The sequence below is a fragment of the Caretta caretta genome, chromosome 4, assembly GCF_965140235.1.
Source record: "Caretta caretta isolate rCarCar2 chromosome 4, rCarCar1.hap1, whole genome shotgun sequence".
NCBI classification, from domain to species: Eukaryota; Metazoa; Chordata; order Testudines; family Cheloniidae; genus Caretta; species Caretta caretta.
In genome coordinates this window covers 89,283,914-89,299,324 of record NC_134209.1, presented here as the reverse complement: position 1 = coordinate 89,299,324, position 15,411 = coordinate 89,283,914, and the positions used below count along the sequence as shown (strand labels likewise).

Sequence of the window (15,411 nt, the reverse complement as noted above, 5' to 3'; positions counted from 1 at the left end):
AGCTGAGGACTGTATGCGATAGCCAGTGGAGTTCTGTTGGTTTCTTTCTTGGGCTTGTCTTGCAGCAGGAGGCTTCTGGGTACGTCTGGCTCTGTTGATCTGTTTCCTTATTTCCTTCTGTGGGTATTGTAGTTTTGACAATGCTTGGTGAAGATCTTGTAGGTGTTGGTCTCTGTCTGAGAGGTTGGAGCAAATGCAGTTGTACCTCAGCACTTGGCTGTAGACAATGTATCGTGTGGTGTGTCCGGGATGGAAGCTGGAGGCATGAAGGTAGGCATAGCGGTCAGTGTGTTTTCCGTATAGGGTGGTGTTAACGTGACCATTACCAATGTAATCTACGCCATCATGTGCCAGCAATGCCCCTCTGTGCTCCAATACATCTGTTAGTCTATAAGGTGCCACAGGACTCTTTGTAACTTGTCTAAGTAATTTTTGACTTGTTTGTTCCCTATTTTAGATTCTGATCCTACCACATTTTCACTGGCATTCACCATGTTAGATGTCCAATCACCATCAATCTTCTTGGTGAAAACCGAAACAGAAGTCATTAAGCATCTCTGCCATTTCCACTTTTTCTGTTATTGTCTTTCCCCCCTCATTGAGTAATGGGCCTACTCCATCCTTGGTCTTCCTCTTGCTTCTAATGTATTTGTAGTATGTTTTCTTGTTTCCCTTTATGTCCCTAGCTAGTTTGATCTCATTTTGTGCCTTGGCTTTTCTAAATTTGTCCCTACACACTTGTGTTACTTGTTTATATTCATCCTTTGTAATTTGACCGAGTTTCCACTTTTTGTAGGACACTTTTTTGAGTTTTAGATCATTGAAGATCTCCTGGTTAAGCCAGGGTGGTCTCTTGCCCTACTTCCTATCTTTCCTATGCAGTGGGATTGTTTGCTCTTGTGCCCTTAATAATGTCTCTTTGAAAAACTGCCAACTGTCTTCAATTGTTTTTCCCCACAGACTTGATTCCCATGGGATTTTACCTACCATCTCCCTGAGTTTGCTAAAGTCTGCCTTCTTGAAATCCATTGTCTTTATTGTGCTGTTCTCCCTCCTACCATTGCTTAGAATCATGAACTCTACCATTTCATGATCCCTTTCACCCAAGTTGCCTTCCACTTTCAAATTCTCAACCAGTTCCTCCCTATTTGTCAAATCAAGTCTAGAACAGCCTCCCCCCTAGTAGCTTTCTCCACCGTCTGAAATAAAAAATTGTCTCCAATACATTCCAAGAACTTGCTGGATAATCTGTGCCCTGCTGTGTTATTTTCCCAGCGGATGTCTGTGTAGTTGAAGTTCCCCATCACTACCAAGTCCTGTGATTTGGATGATTTTGTTAGTTGTTTAAAAAAAGCCTCATCCACCTTGACAGTGTGTGTTCCAAGGCTGCATGAGTTCCCCAAATCCTGCCCTTCTTGGCAGTAAAACCACATCAGCCCCAACATGTCTGGGACCTCTGCATTTGTGGAAGTTAGTCAGTAGGACATACCCTCAAAATGTTGAAGCTAAATATCATGCCAGTTTAACAAACTTCAGCTTACCATTTGAAAAGAACCATAAATGTAGGGCAGTCAGACCTCCGCTGTGAGTTATAATACATAATGTACAATTAGTGGTTCTTGCTGAATGTGATTACTACTTCAAAAATAATTTAGATAAACTACATTCATCTTATATACCACAAAAGGTCAATTTCTACTCTTGCTTATTCTGCATTCTTGAAAGTACACAATCACTTGTGAAAATTAAAGGGAAGATTAATTTAAAATACTGAATGATTTTAATCTCCTTCACTCGTATCAGACTGCTTTATAACAGGATGGAAAATAAGAAAGTGCATTCAAACTATGGACAAGTTGTCCTCTTCTTACCATGATCTGGGGGGAAAACTGAAACAGTACCGGTCTGTACTAGATAAGTGCTGGCAGTATAGTCCTCATCTGTATCAGAGTCCTGAACTGGCTGGATGGCATTAGTACTTAGCAACCACCTCTGGTTGTCATGGCGATTGGGTGATGGAGGAAGGGAATGTAAATGTTCAATGACGGATGGACTAGATGAAGAGGATGGCATGGGAGGACCTACGGAAAAATAAAAACAAAATGTTTTAAAATATGGGTCAGGATGTCACATAAGAGATAAATAAAGTCCTTTCTACATCCTTGAAAGGAAAGCCATTTATTAAAATAATAAAAATGGGGTGGGCAAAAAAGATATTACTGGAGCATGCAATACAAATGGTTTTAAAAGCTTAAAATGTCACAATGTAAGGGTCTGATCTTGTGGTCACCCACTACTGCAGGGAGTAGTAACACAAGGAATCCCCTTGATTATGCTGAGTAGTAGATGAGAGGAGGCTCAGGTCCCAAGTAACTATGTATAAAAAAGTTTGGTTTTCCAGCACTTGCAAAAGAAATTATTTTCTACTCTTTTAATCTGACTTTTGGTTTATAGGGGCACTGTAACGGCCAGAGGGCCTAAAAAGTAAAATTAATGGTTCTGTTTTGGCTTGAGGAAATGGATATTTATGTCACGCAAGCACACATATATTGCACCATCCCTCCATTCTGCACGTCTGCTCTGCTTTTGTAAGTGGGCAGGCAGAATGAAGGCATTCAGAAATCAGGATTCTGGTACATTTCAGAGCAAAATTCCTGTATATGAAAAGCCCCACCTGCCCATTTTAATGGAAAAGACAGGCATGAGTGGAGAGACAGCATGAAGTGTTATGCTTGAGATCACAGATCTGCAGAAATCCAGAACTGTAGGTTTGTAATATATGAATTGCCACTGATGAGAAGCTAGGATTTTAGCAATGTAAGGGGGAGGGATTATAGTTTATTTCAAAACACAAATGTCAATTAAAAGGAAAACAAACATTAACTTTTAAAATCAGTGAAATGTTGGGCCTATCAAACTTCGTATCCATCTAAACAAGAGATTAACATTAAGTTGCTTTAAAACATGGAATCAGAGAAATGTAGGGCTGGAAGGGATCTCAAGAGGTTATCAAGTCAAGTCCCCTGCACTGAGGCAAGACCTAGACCATCCCTGACAGTTGTTTGTCCAGTCTGTTCTAAAAAGCCTCCAATAATGGGGATTCCACAACCACCCTGGGAAGCCTATTTCAGATCTTAAATATGTTAGAATTTTTCCCCCCTAACACCTAACCTAAATCTCCCTTTCTGTAGATTAAGTCAATTTCTTCTTGTTCTACCTTCAGTGAACATGTAGAACAATTGATCATTGTCCTCTTTGTAACACTCCTTAACATATTTGAAGACTGTTATGTCCCCCACTCAGTCTACTTTTCTCAAGACCAAATATGCCCAGTTTTTTTAACTTTTCCTCTTACATGAGATTTTCTAAACCTTTTATCATTTTTGTTGCTCTCTTCTGGATTCTCTCCAATTTATCCACATCTTTCCTAAGATGTGGCACCCAGAATTGGACACTGCACTCCAGCTGAGGCCTCACCAGTGCAGACTCTAGAGGGACAATTACTTCCCATGGCTTACATTCAACACTCTTGTGAATACACCCCAGAATTATATTAGCCTCTTTTGCAACTGCATCACATTGATGACCCATACTGAATTTGTGATCCACTATAACCCCATATCCTTTTCAGAAGTACTCCCACCTAGCCAGTTATTCCCTATTTTGTAGTTGTGCACTTGATTTTTACTTCCTAAATGCTGTATTTTGCACTTATCTTCATTGAATTTTCATCTTGCTAAATTCAGACCAGTTCTCCAATTTGTGAAGATTGTTTTGAATTCTTATCCTGTCATCCAAAATGCTTGCAATACCTTCCAGTTTAGTATCATCTGCAAATTTTATAAGCATATTTTGCATTCCATTATCCAAGTCATTAATGCATGACATTGTTGTCATATTCAGTTAGCAAAATATTGACTAGTACTGGACCCAGGACTGAGCCCCATGGGACCCTACTAGATATACCCTCCAAATTTCACGTCGAACCATTGATAACTACTCTTTGAGAACCAGTTGTGCACCCATCTTACGGAAATTTCATTTAAACCATATCGCCCTAGTTTGGTTATGAGAATGTTATGTGGAACTGTATGAAAAGCCTTACTAAAAATCAAGATATATCACTTTGCTCTGCCCCCTTTTCTGTTAGACCAGTAACCCTATTAAAGAACATATATACACTTATTCCACAGCTGTTGCATACACGATGAAAAATATTTCCTATTTTAACCATAAAATTAGACACATCCAGATAAGGACTAGAGAATGATATTGATATATTTGGTACTTAAAAATCCACAGCTGGTAAAGAATGGTTACTTACCTTACAATAACTGTGGGTCTTTGAGATGTAGTAGTCATGTGGATGCCAGTGTAGCTATATATGTGCCTTATGCATGGAGTTTTTTAAACTACAATGTCTGTCGGTGTTTCACATGCACCCTGTGCCTCTTTGTGTTCCTATGTAAGGGCATAAAGGAAGAAGCAGCCCTCCCTCTCCCTCCCAAGTTCTCTCGCAATTCAAAGACTGTGGTAGCTGAGAACTCTGAAGAGCAGGAAGAGAAGGTGGGTGGAGGGATCCATACTGACATCATCTCGAAGATCATTGTCATTATAGATTAAGTAACCATTCTTTCTTCTTTGAATATATATTGAGATGGATCCCACTGGAAAGCAGTGCCCCCTCAAGATAGTGGGAATGAGGAGTTTCAGCTGTATCATATGAACACGGATTTCTCTCCCGAACTTGGCATCTGATCTAGCAACTAAGTCCAAGGCCTAGTGTTTGGCAAAGGTCAATGGATTACTCCACATTGCTGATTTCTGATAGTGGCACATTTCTGAAGTAGCTGCACTATGTAGCCTGTGCTTGGGTGGAGTGAGCCTTGATGTTTGGAGGCAGAAGTACACCAAGCACCTGGTAACATTACATGATCAATTTCAATATTCTTGGTGAAGAGATGGCTTGACTTTTACAATGCCCAATTACAACTAATAATAGAAGCGCGACAGTGTGATCCTGTCAATATAATAAAGCAAACTCCTGGGTACATCCAATGTGTGTAACTTCTTTTCTTTCGGTGCAGAGCGTGGCTTCAGGAAAAAGACAGGTGGTTCACTGTGTTTTGATACACATCTGAGATCAGCTTAGGAATGAACTTTTAGTGAGGTCGCATATTAAGAACATCTTCCATTAGGTACAGCCTTCTGGTAGATGTTTTCCTGCTCTGTACAGTATTTCCTGAACTTGTAAGGAGAAGTCTCTGTCTAGTCTGCATGGAGTATCTGGCCCTGAAACTGAGATCAGATCCAGATGGTCTGGAAGCTGGTTTGAGAGCTGAAAGGACAGCTGCAGGAAGTCTGTCATCCAAAACTGTCTTGGTCAATAGGAAGCTATTAAAATGATTAGCTTTGCTCTTTCAATCTTGGCGATTACCCTGGGGATCAGGGTAATCAGTGGAAAGGCGCAGAGCAGCCTCTGTTCCATTGCAGAAGGAAGGCATCTGACAATGATTCTAAACTAAGGCCTCCTCTGGAGCCAAAATTCTGACACTTGGCGTTGTTCTTGAGATCAAAGAAGTCTAATATGGGGGATCTGCAGTGACAGAATACCAGTCCTATGCCAAACCTGTGTAAGGACCTTTCATGAAGGGTCACAGTTTCCCTGGTCAGGAAGTTTGCTAGACTGTTGCTAACTCCCAATGGAGGAAGGACCATTGGGGTCGCTACATTCCAAGTCCCGAATTTTATGGCGTCCAGGCAGAGGGGCGAAGAGCTGGAGCTCTTTTGTTTATGTAGTGCATGGCTGCTGTATTATCTGTGAGTTCTGAAGGAGAGGCAGAAATGCCCTTTGGCTTCCCTCATTAATGGGGAGAGCAACCCCAGCTGGGACTGATGCAGTCAAAATGTCAAAGAGTTTCTGGGATTTCTCTTGTATTACTACTTATTTGATATCTAGGTCTCTGTGATACAAGATAGGAAAATCTGAAAGGTCTTAAAATCATCACTTGTGGGGACAGGGGCTAGTGTAACTGCCTCATCAGGCAAAAATGAATTCTTTCAGTGGACACTGGGGATATTGTTGTCCATCTGCTACCCCCAGCTCCTGGGTGTTCACGGGCAGCCTGATCTCCTCCTCTTCCTGGACATACTTGAGGGCGATCCACTGCAAGATACTCACAATGACAGCCCCCAATATGGCCAAGGTAGCATGCCATATGGGCACTGGCTCCGTCGCCAGTGATTGACCAAAAGCACTATAGGTTTCCTTGACACTGGTGCCATGTGATAACGATCTCTGGTGTCACCCCTACGGTACTACAAGAAGGCAGAAGACAGCCACCCCTGCTTAATGCTAGAGGGAAAGCATAATATGGTGATATCTCCTGATGCCTGAAGGCAAACTTGGGCTCCAATTGGCTGTCCTTCAGTCCCACCTTTACGTCAGGGTGCCAGTGCAGGCTATAACAATGACATTGTTGGCATTGGGGGAGAGGACACTGAGCTCAATGCCAATGTTGGGGCTGTTGGCGTCAATACTGGTGTAGAGACGTCTGGTGCTAAAGGCAGAGGCAGTTGCCTTTAATGTAGCCTGTGCCAATTTTGATAGTATCTTCTTTCCTGCCTTTTGCTGGGTTGTGTGATGTGTCAAAAGGTAAATTTTAAGCTAGAAAAAATAGCACCATGGTCAGGAAGACTGAACTAGGAGGAAAAAAGAAAAGGAGTACTTGTGGCACCTTAGAGACTAACCAATTTATTTGAGCATGAGCTTTCGTGAGCTACAGCTCACTTCATCAGAACTAGGAGGGTCACAGCCAATTCCCCCTTTAGGAAGCACAAGGAGGCACAAGGTGCATGCATGGACCCAATATACACTGATATTTAAAAAAAATCTGATCTCATGCCCGTAAAATGCATGCCTATCTACAGTGGGATTTACACTGACACATAGTCGAAGAACAAATCGAATCAATTCTGCAAACTCTACTGTGGTCTAGAAAAGAAGCATACTGCTAATATTCTACATGAAATGAGATACTGAAAAGCTTTTGAATAAAATGTTATCCTACCTGTAGATGGAGCACTTTGTCTGGAAACCAAGTAGCTGTATCACATGTATTATTTAAATTAGAAAATTAGCTTCACCTGCACTGTTATCATATACAAGATGAAAACGCAGTATTAAAATAACAGGGAAAAATTAGGAAGAATATTTTTCATCCTCAAATTATTTAATCTAATGGCACTCAGCAGTACAATTACACTGGGTAAATGCACTAGCTCCTCATGTTACATTTTAGATTAATAATATATTGTCAATATCTTGAATTACCTCCTCTTCCTGTTCCCATTTTACATGTTCTTACCATTGTATTGCTGTTTTCACTCCTTTGTTTTTGCTTCCAGACTGAATATAGCAGGTCCCACGATATATCAGATTTCTCAAATTTAGTTTTAACCAGACGTTAAGATCTAATTGGGCAGTTTCCATGGAAGTAAAACTGCTCTATTCTACCCACAAAACTGTTTGCTTAGCTTTTCCACAGGTCATATTTCCCTTTCTGGCTTAACTCTCTAGTGGGAAGCACAATACATTACTATGTAAGGAACTGAATTTGAGATTAGAATTTGGCCCAAGGGACAATGAACACCTTCTACTGATATAGTAACTCCATGTCCAGCTCAGAATGGTCAGCCAAACACAGAGTTATTAGCTGGAGAAGTAATGCAGGGGAAGAATGGAAATTTTCAGGGCTTTAAGAGGGAATCACAGGAGGAGTAGGGAACAAAGCATGGACATGAGCTGAAGAGCTATTAAGCCAGCAGTGTCATCAGATTTTCTTGCAATGCATTTATGGCTGACTTTCTGGTAACCTGTGCTGCGTCTCATTTTTTGAGAGTGTTCTTATAATGTTATTTAGCATGTATAAAAACAGATTTAAGAACCATTATATTTTACTCATTAAATAATTACAGGAACACCTAAACAGCTATTTCAAAGATGGGGGGATGGTGAGGAAGAGAGCTATAAAAACTTTATATGTTGGAACAAATATTTCAGGCTGACTTTGAACATCTCACACTGCAGACTAGCCCAACCCCAATATGTTGGAGGTGTACACCACCTTCGGAGCAAATGAACATATCAGTCACAGATACGGAATGAAACGTATGCATGCACGGTAGGTTTTCATGATGCTCTTGCTTTCCCTCTCTTAGTGTAATTCATTAGCTTTATATACAACACAGTCTTGATTATGTAAACCTTAATTATCCAAAACACTCTTACCTGAAAAAAGGGTTATGTCCATCAAGTACACTGAAAATTTCCTCAATTATTCAAATGTATTCAATAGTGCTGCGACCATGCTATACTAACCCCCAATGTTCACATGGCTAGGTCAATGGAAGAATGTTTCTGTCAACCTAGCTACTGCCACTTGGGGAGGTGAATTGTCTGTTGTAATGGGAAAAAACCCTTTGAGTGCTGTAGGAAGTGTCTACATTACAGCGCTGTAGTGGCATAGCTACAGCACCCATAGAGCCTTATTCAGGCAACAAAGAAGAAACACAGATTCATTGAGATAAACAGCAGGAAAAATCCCCCTGCAAAACCCCAAACAATTATTTTTGTCCAACTGTTCCTACCAAGTACTGCCAGCAAATTAATCAAGACTTTTGTGCTAATAAGGAAATAGTATCTTTTCCCCACCTTACCTCTCCCAGTCACACCTTTCAGTGGGTTATTGACCAGCCTCTGGAAAGTCTGATGACATTCCTATAGAAGATTTCCCAGCAGCTAATAAAACTACTATTTAGTACTTGAACTTTCCTACTAAACAGGGATCAAACATTCACATAATCAAACTAGGATAAGTATTAAGCAATTTTTGCACAGACCTCTGTATAGGGACTCATATTCTTTAATATTAATGAATAACCTGGAAGATGTAATTACATAATTTGTTAATATCATCATATTTTGAGGTATATAACTTTCAAAGGCTCCTAAATAACTTAGATACTTTTGAACATTTTACCCTAAGCAAAACTACAGAAAAATCTGCAGCGTTTGGAAAACTGAGCTAAGTCCAGTGGGGAGTGATTCAATATAGCAGAAAGAAAATAAAGTTGGAACGGAAATAATACTAGCTCCTTCCCACTTCCAACCAAGAAAGAAATAAAACCCAGAACAAAAGCTGACTAGATGAAGAGCATTAATGCAGAAATATACCTGCAGGTGATAATGGATAAATTAAACACACACGCAGAATGTACTTCTGTTGCAAAAAATAGTGCTGTGTTCAGTTTTGGGCCACACAACAGAGAACAGACTTTGGTAAACTGAAGAGACTGCAAAGGTATGCAAAAATCTGCAGTCCTAATTAATGATAAGTAATCGAAGTGGCAGTAGAGGCCATGTCCCAGATGGAAAAGGTGAAAGAAATTAATAGGATAAGAGCAACTTATAAAAGAGGTGGCAAAGGGAAGACAGTGTAATTGTCTATAATCATTTGACATGTAGTAATGGAAAGGATAAGGAAGTACTAGGCTTTACGAAAAAGCAGTGACTGTGGGTAACACTTTCAAAAGCATCCACTTAATTTAGGAGCCCAAGTCCCATTTTCAAAAGTGGTTTAGGCACTAAGGATCCTAATTCTCATTGGCTTTCAATAAGATATAGGCTCCGAAATGCCTACGTCACTTTTGAAAGTGGGACTCAGGCTCCTAAGTCATTAGCTTTTCAAAATTTTGCCCCACAACTTAAATTAAATACAGGCTGCATATGGTATAGGGGGAAAATCCTGAAATTATCACTCTCACAATAGAACCACCACTAGGACAGGTGTGGCCCACACCAGACCCTACACATGCAGCACTAGCACCTTGCAAGGAGCCGAGGGTCAAAACTATCTCATATAAAATGAATCAGAATCGAGTCACTTTCATATTTAACATGAAGACTCCATATCCCAGGCCTACAATTCATAGATTCATAGATTCATAGATATTTAGGCCAGAAGGGACCATTATGATCATCTAGTCTGACCTCCTGCACAATGCAGGCCACAGAATTTCACCCACCACTCCTAAAAAAGACCTCACACCTATATCTGTGCTATTGAAGTCCTCAAATTGTAGTTTGAAGACCTCAAGGAGCAGAGAATCCTCCAGCAAGTGACCCGTGCCCCATGCTACAGAGGAAGGCGAAAAACCTCCAGGGCCTTCCAATCTGCCCTGGAGGAAAATTCCTTCCCGACCCCAAATATGGCGATCAGCTAAACCCTGAGCATATGGGCAAGATTCATCAGCCAGATACTACAGAAAATTCTTTCCCGGGTAACTTGGATCTTACCCCATCTAAAAACCCAATGCTCCGTCTTGAACCAAATCACCAGGCGACAGTGAAGCTTCCATGGGCTACCCCAACACAGAGAATCAACGAGGCTGTTAAAAGTTTATTGATAAAAGAAATGTATTATAACAAAGAAAAACACTGATTCCAAGGAATTACTCAGCTTTCGTCTTCGATCTGTTATCAGTCACATGCTAGCAAAGCACTTTGCTTCAGGTTGGAACAGTGTGTACATGAATTACAAACTGTATGATCACCAGATGTATTTCAGAGAAAACAGTATTGAACATGTTAGGAACACTGTGTTTAAGAGAAAATAAGATTGAAGAAAAGTAAGGGAGAGGGAACGCCTGCTGTTGTGTGTGTATTAAGGGTTGGATTAGACGCTCCCTATCTATGCTAAAATCTATGCACCTATGAACATTTTGTATCATAAATGACCTTTAGCACAGCATATTGTGCTAAAAATGTGACATTAAAAAAAGTACATAAGACTCCTATTTTACTTTAAATTTTAATTACATTCCAAAAATTCATAGATTTCTCTCTTTTTTTTTGTTGGGAAAGACTTTTCAGGTTCATGCAATACAGAGACTGAAGATCACAGAATCACAGAAAAGTAGGGATGGAATCTAGCATCTTCCCCTCACCCCCTTGATGCAGGACTAACTATACCATCCCTGTTTGTCTAGTCCGTTCTTAAAAACCTCCAAGGACAGAGATTCTACAACCTGCCTTGGAAGCCTATGTCAGTGCTTAACAATCCTTATAGTTAAAAAGATTGTCCTATTATCTTACCTAAATTTCCCTTGCCACAGTAAATTTCCTACATTTACTAAATTCCTGTTAACAGAGATTCATCATAAAAAGATCACTTGTTTTGTATGCAATAAAAGGGCTGAATAAAACTTTTGGCACAAAACCTATTAATAATTCAAGTGAAATGTAGTTCTTAATTATGCACTCAAGATCCATTACTATTTTGTTAGTTTTTTCACTGGTATATAAAAATGAATGGCCATTATTTTGATCTCACTTACCATGCATAAATCCCATATATAATGCACATATACAACCGCTAGTACTAAGAGCAATATATGTGGGGGAGGATCTCAGAGCCCAGACTCCAGCTTAAGCCCGAACATCTACACAGCTACTTTTAGCCCCACAGCACAAGCCCCGTGAGTCCCAGTACATTGACCCAGGTGCTGAAACTTGCTGCCATGAAGGTTTGGTTGTTTTTTTTTTGGGGGGTGGGGAGGAGGGTTGTTTGTTTGTTTTGCTGTATAGACATATTGTGACATTCTATACCTTGAGGGAGCATCCTGTAACCCCTATATTCCTTATTTATATAAAATTGTGATATTGCATATAAAGCAGGCCACGTGAGGTACCAGGAGAAAGGTTATGATCTGCTGAAAATCACTGTCCTATCTAAATATGTATCTCATTAGTGCATATGAAGTCATGAGATTGTGTTGTACGGTTGTCAGTAAAACACGCTGTAAATTGGGGAATTGGCCAGATATTAGCACCATAGAGACAACAGCAAGGAAAGTACCAACACCCTGGAGGATGTCAAACAACCATCAACCGAGTTACAATTCAATGACTCACCGGCAAAAGGCCACACCAGGGGAATTACTCAACCTTACCTGGGGACTCAGCAATGCCCACCAGACATGCCTGGACTTGTGTTCTCCAAGTACACGGACTAAGGGTATAAAACAGAACATAGTGGCCTAATGCTGGGCCTTTTTCTTCCCCCATCTATGCTGCAAGCAACAAGGACACTCAGAAGATTGAAGACTCCAACAGAGGAGACTGGCCCAGGTTTCAAGGGTGAAACCTTTGTACTATGAACTGCAATATACAGTGGGGTGAGAAAAAACTGCTTAATCTAGATGTTGCCCAGTCTAATAGAGTTGAGAGTTTAGACTGCGTGCTTATATTTTCTTTTCTTTTGGTAACCACTCTGACATTTTGCCTGTCACTTATAATCACTTAAAATCTATCTTTTGTAGTCAATAAATCTGTTTAACTGTTTATCTTTATCAGTGCGTTTGCCTGAAGTATGTGATAAATCTGCTCAGGTTTACAAAGGCTAGTGTATATCCACTTTCCATTGATGAAGTGGTGAACCAATTAATAAAATTGCACTGCTCATGTTGAGCCGTGCAAGACAGTATATTCCTGAGATACAAGGCTGGGAGGGATCTGGCTAGTGCCTTTCTCTGTGTGACTCACGAGTTTCTCTGGGAGCATTCATGCAATCTAGCTGTTTGGGGGAGGGGGCGCTCCACATGCGGTTGTGCTGAGTGATAACAGCACCTGGAGGGGTTTGCTGCTTGTCACTAGCAAAGGTTTGTGAGAGACAGCCAAGGTTGGAGAGTTAAGGGGGCACAACAGTCCCACAGTCCCAGGCTGTAACCTGGGGATCCCGTCACACGTACCCTTAGAGGTCAATCTTACTCATGTTGAAATCAATAGTACAGTGCCTTTTGACTTCAAGGACAGTAGGGCTGGGCCACTGAACTATAACCTATGTAAGCGGAGACAGAGAAATCCTGTGTCCCCACTGAAGTCAATGGGCATTTTGCTATTGGCTTCAATTTGGCCAGGATTTCACCCTTATTTTTAATGGTATTAATATGCAATGCATATCTATGACACTCCCTCTCTCTCTCTCTCTATATATATATATATTATGTATGTATGTATATAATACAAACATTTCTATTAACACACACGTATATACACATGTATATACAGACAGACACTAGTTTATTGTTACTCTAGTCAAGTACAGTAACATACAGATACCCTGCTCATGACAATGGAAAGGCCAGATAGGATTTTTTTTAAAAAGGGAATGGGATCTTACAAAGCCAGGATCAGACAGTCAGTGGTTTGCAAGAGTTAGAATTAATGTTTCTTTTAGATAAATTAATCAGAAACAAGAACACTTAGGGAGGTTTCAGCCTTACAGAATCCAATCTGCTCCATGACTTCCCAGCATGCTGAAGCTGAAAGTACACTTCAGCTAATAAAGCATCTATATTGTACTTTCAAAGTTTACTGACTACACTCCCAAAATTCCAGTTTCCTATTATAGATGTATTGCATGCAGCTTAGCTGAATGAAAACGAGTAGGTAATATGTTACAACACAAAATTACCAGATTTTAGATGTTTTCATTTCTTCGTATAACATGCTAAGTTCGTAATAAGTGACTTTTAATTATAAATCCATTTTATATTATAGACCCCCTATATACTATCTAGCCTGTATGATTTGGCATTGGCATTTATATCTCTGCTGGATACTTCCGCCTTCTGCAGTCAACCTGTGGTGACAGTTATTTCTTAATTAAAACTCTACATGAAAACAGCACTACTGCAAAGTACATACAAAGAATGTTTATAACTGCACAGTCCTTTTTTATCTACGCTTTTAATACTGGAGGTAACCATTGTAATTAGTGGGAAGCATCTCCCCAAGGAAAAATAGGCATAGCCAATCCCTTATACTTATAAAAGAAAGATAAGATAGTATAGATCTTCCTATAAGCATCTCATCTCACTGAAAATAATGGTGTGCCACAAGTCCCTTTAAGAATAAATACTTTCAAATATGTAAGACTGTCTATGACGAGTACCACAGGTTGTTTTTTTTTTAACATAACTTATGATGACCCTTGAATTGGGAAGTGAATTTTCTAAGTTTCAGATCCTTTTCAGTGTTAATGAACTGTCACTACAACTCACATGCAAATCTGAAATAAATATGACATCTCACTTTAACAAGCTTCTATGCAAGCCTATTATTTTGAAACAAAAGAAGTGCATTACTTTGACATGTATTTGAACTCACAAAGTTGCAGTTTCTTCTGTAGAAGATGGAAGCTGAAACTTTATAAAAATTATAATGGAGTGGATCCATCTGAAAACAAAGAACAACTAGTTCCCCAGAAGGGGAAAGAAATGTTGACCCCAAATTTTTTTACTATATTTCTCTTTCTCAAGTTTTTTTTTTTTTATAATTAATCACAAACTCTACAACCAATATTGACTTGTGAAAAATGAGAAATTTATGAAGAAAAACTTATTATGCACACAAAGTCGCACTCATTTCTGAAATAAGGGCTTTCTGTTTGGGGTATTTTTGGTGGTTTTAAAAATGTTAAAAGCTGCTGCTCAGCAGACTGCTAAGGGCCCAATCCTGGGGTCTTTATTCAGACAATCCTTTTCTCTGCCTTAAATAGGAGTTTTGCCTGTAAAGAGCTTGCACGATCTGAGCCTTAATTGATACAGTTAGTCAGAATAATTTAATGCACAACTCTCAATGGCCACATTTTGAAAAAAGCTAGTATACATGACATATCACTCTGTGGCAGTCAAAGCCTGCACAGCTGGACAGAAACTCAGCATGAGTCCAAAGTTAAACAAGGAAAATGTATCTGGGGTTTGAGATTTATAGACAGATTTTATTTCTGGTAAAACGAAAAGAAAATAGACTAGCAAAATCTCTGGCCACATCCCTTCATGCAGCTGAATTATCTTTAAGAACCAGAACAATATTAATACGGCAGCTCTTGTGTTTTTGAAACTCCCTGGCCTGGATTCTTCAAAACCAGTAGCCCCCCAACTGTTTCTTTGTTGAAAGGAAGCCCCGCTCCTTTTTAAGGCTCTAAGCCTAATTATGCTCAGCTGCTCTTCATTAACCCCAGGCAGACAGAAGGAAGAGGAGCTTCCCTCAGTTACCCTCAGGGAGGTGCTGATGTCAGAAAAGCCCACTGAGAACCCATGCTGAGATTTAAGCCCCAACATCACTGTCTGGCTTGTCAGAGGTTTCTTCTAAGAGTACTGTACAACTGGAGTGGGGTGAACTGTATCTGTAGACAGCCTTTCATGGGCACCAAGGGACCTGTCCCTTTAATCACACACTTCCAGCTCTATCCAACCCAAACATCATTCACAATACATTTCTGATCCATGAACATGGGCAGTAATTATACCAAAATTAGAATTCTATTGAATATCTACGTGCATATA

The 15,411-nt window shown here is 39.9% G+C and overlaps 1 protein-coding gene across 38 annotated transcripts in view; it reads right to left on the bottom strand.

Annotated features, from left to right (window-relative positions):
• TENM3 (teneurin transmembrane protein 3) overlaps positions 1-15,411 on the bottom strand; it is a 2,220,601-nt gene that overhangs the window by 273,187 nt on the left and 1,932,003 nt on the right. For 25 of the 38 annotated variants that reach the window (XM_075127819.1, XM_075127816.1, XM_075127814.1 and 22 more), the window contains one exon: positions 1,872-2,081. The exons of the other annotated variants lie outside the window; for them this stretch is intronic. In XM_075127819.1, the coding sequence (XP_074983920.1) occupies positions 1,872-2,081 (210 nt within the window). The remainder of the gene's footprint in view (positions 1-1,871; positions 2,082-15,411) is intronic. 38 annotated transcript variants of the gene reach the window in all.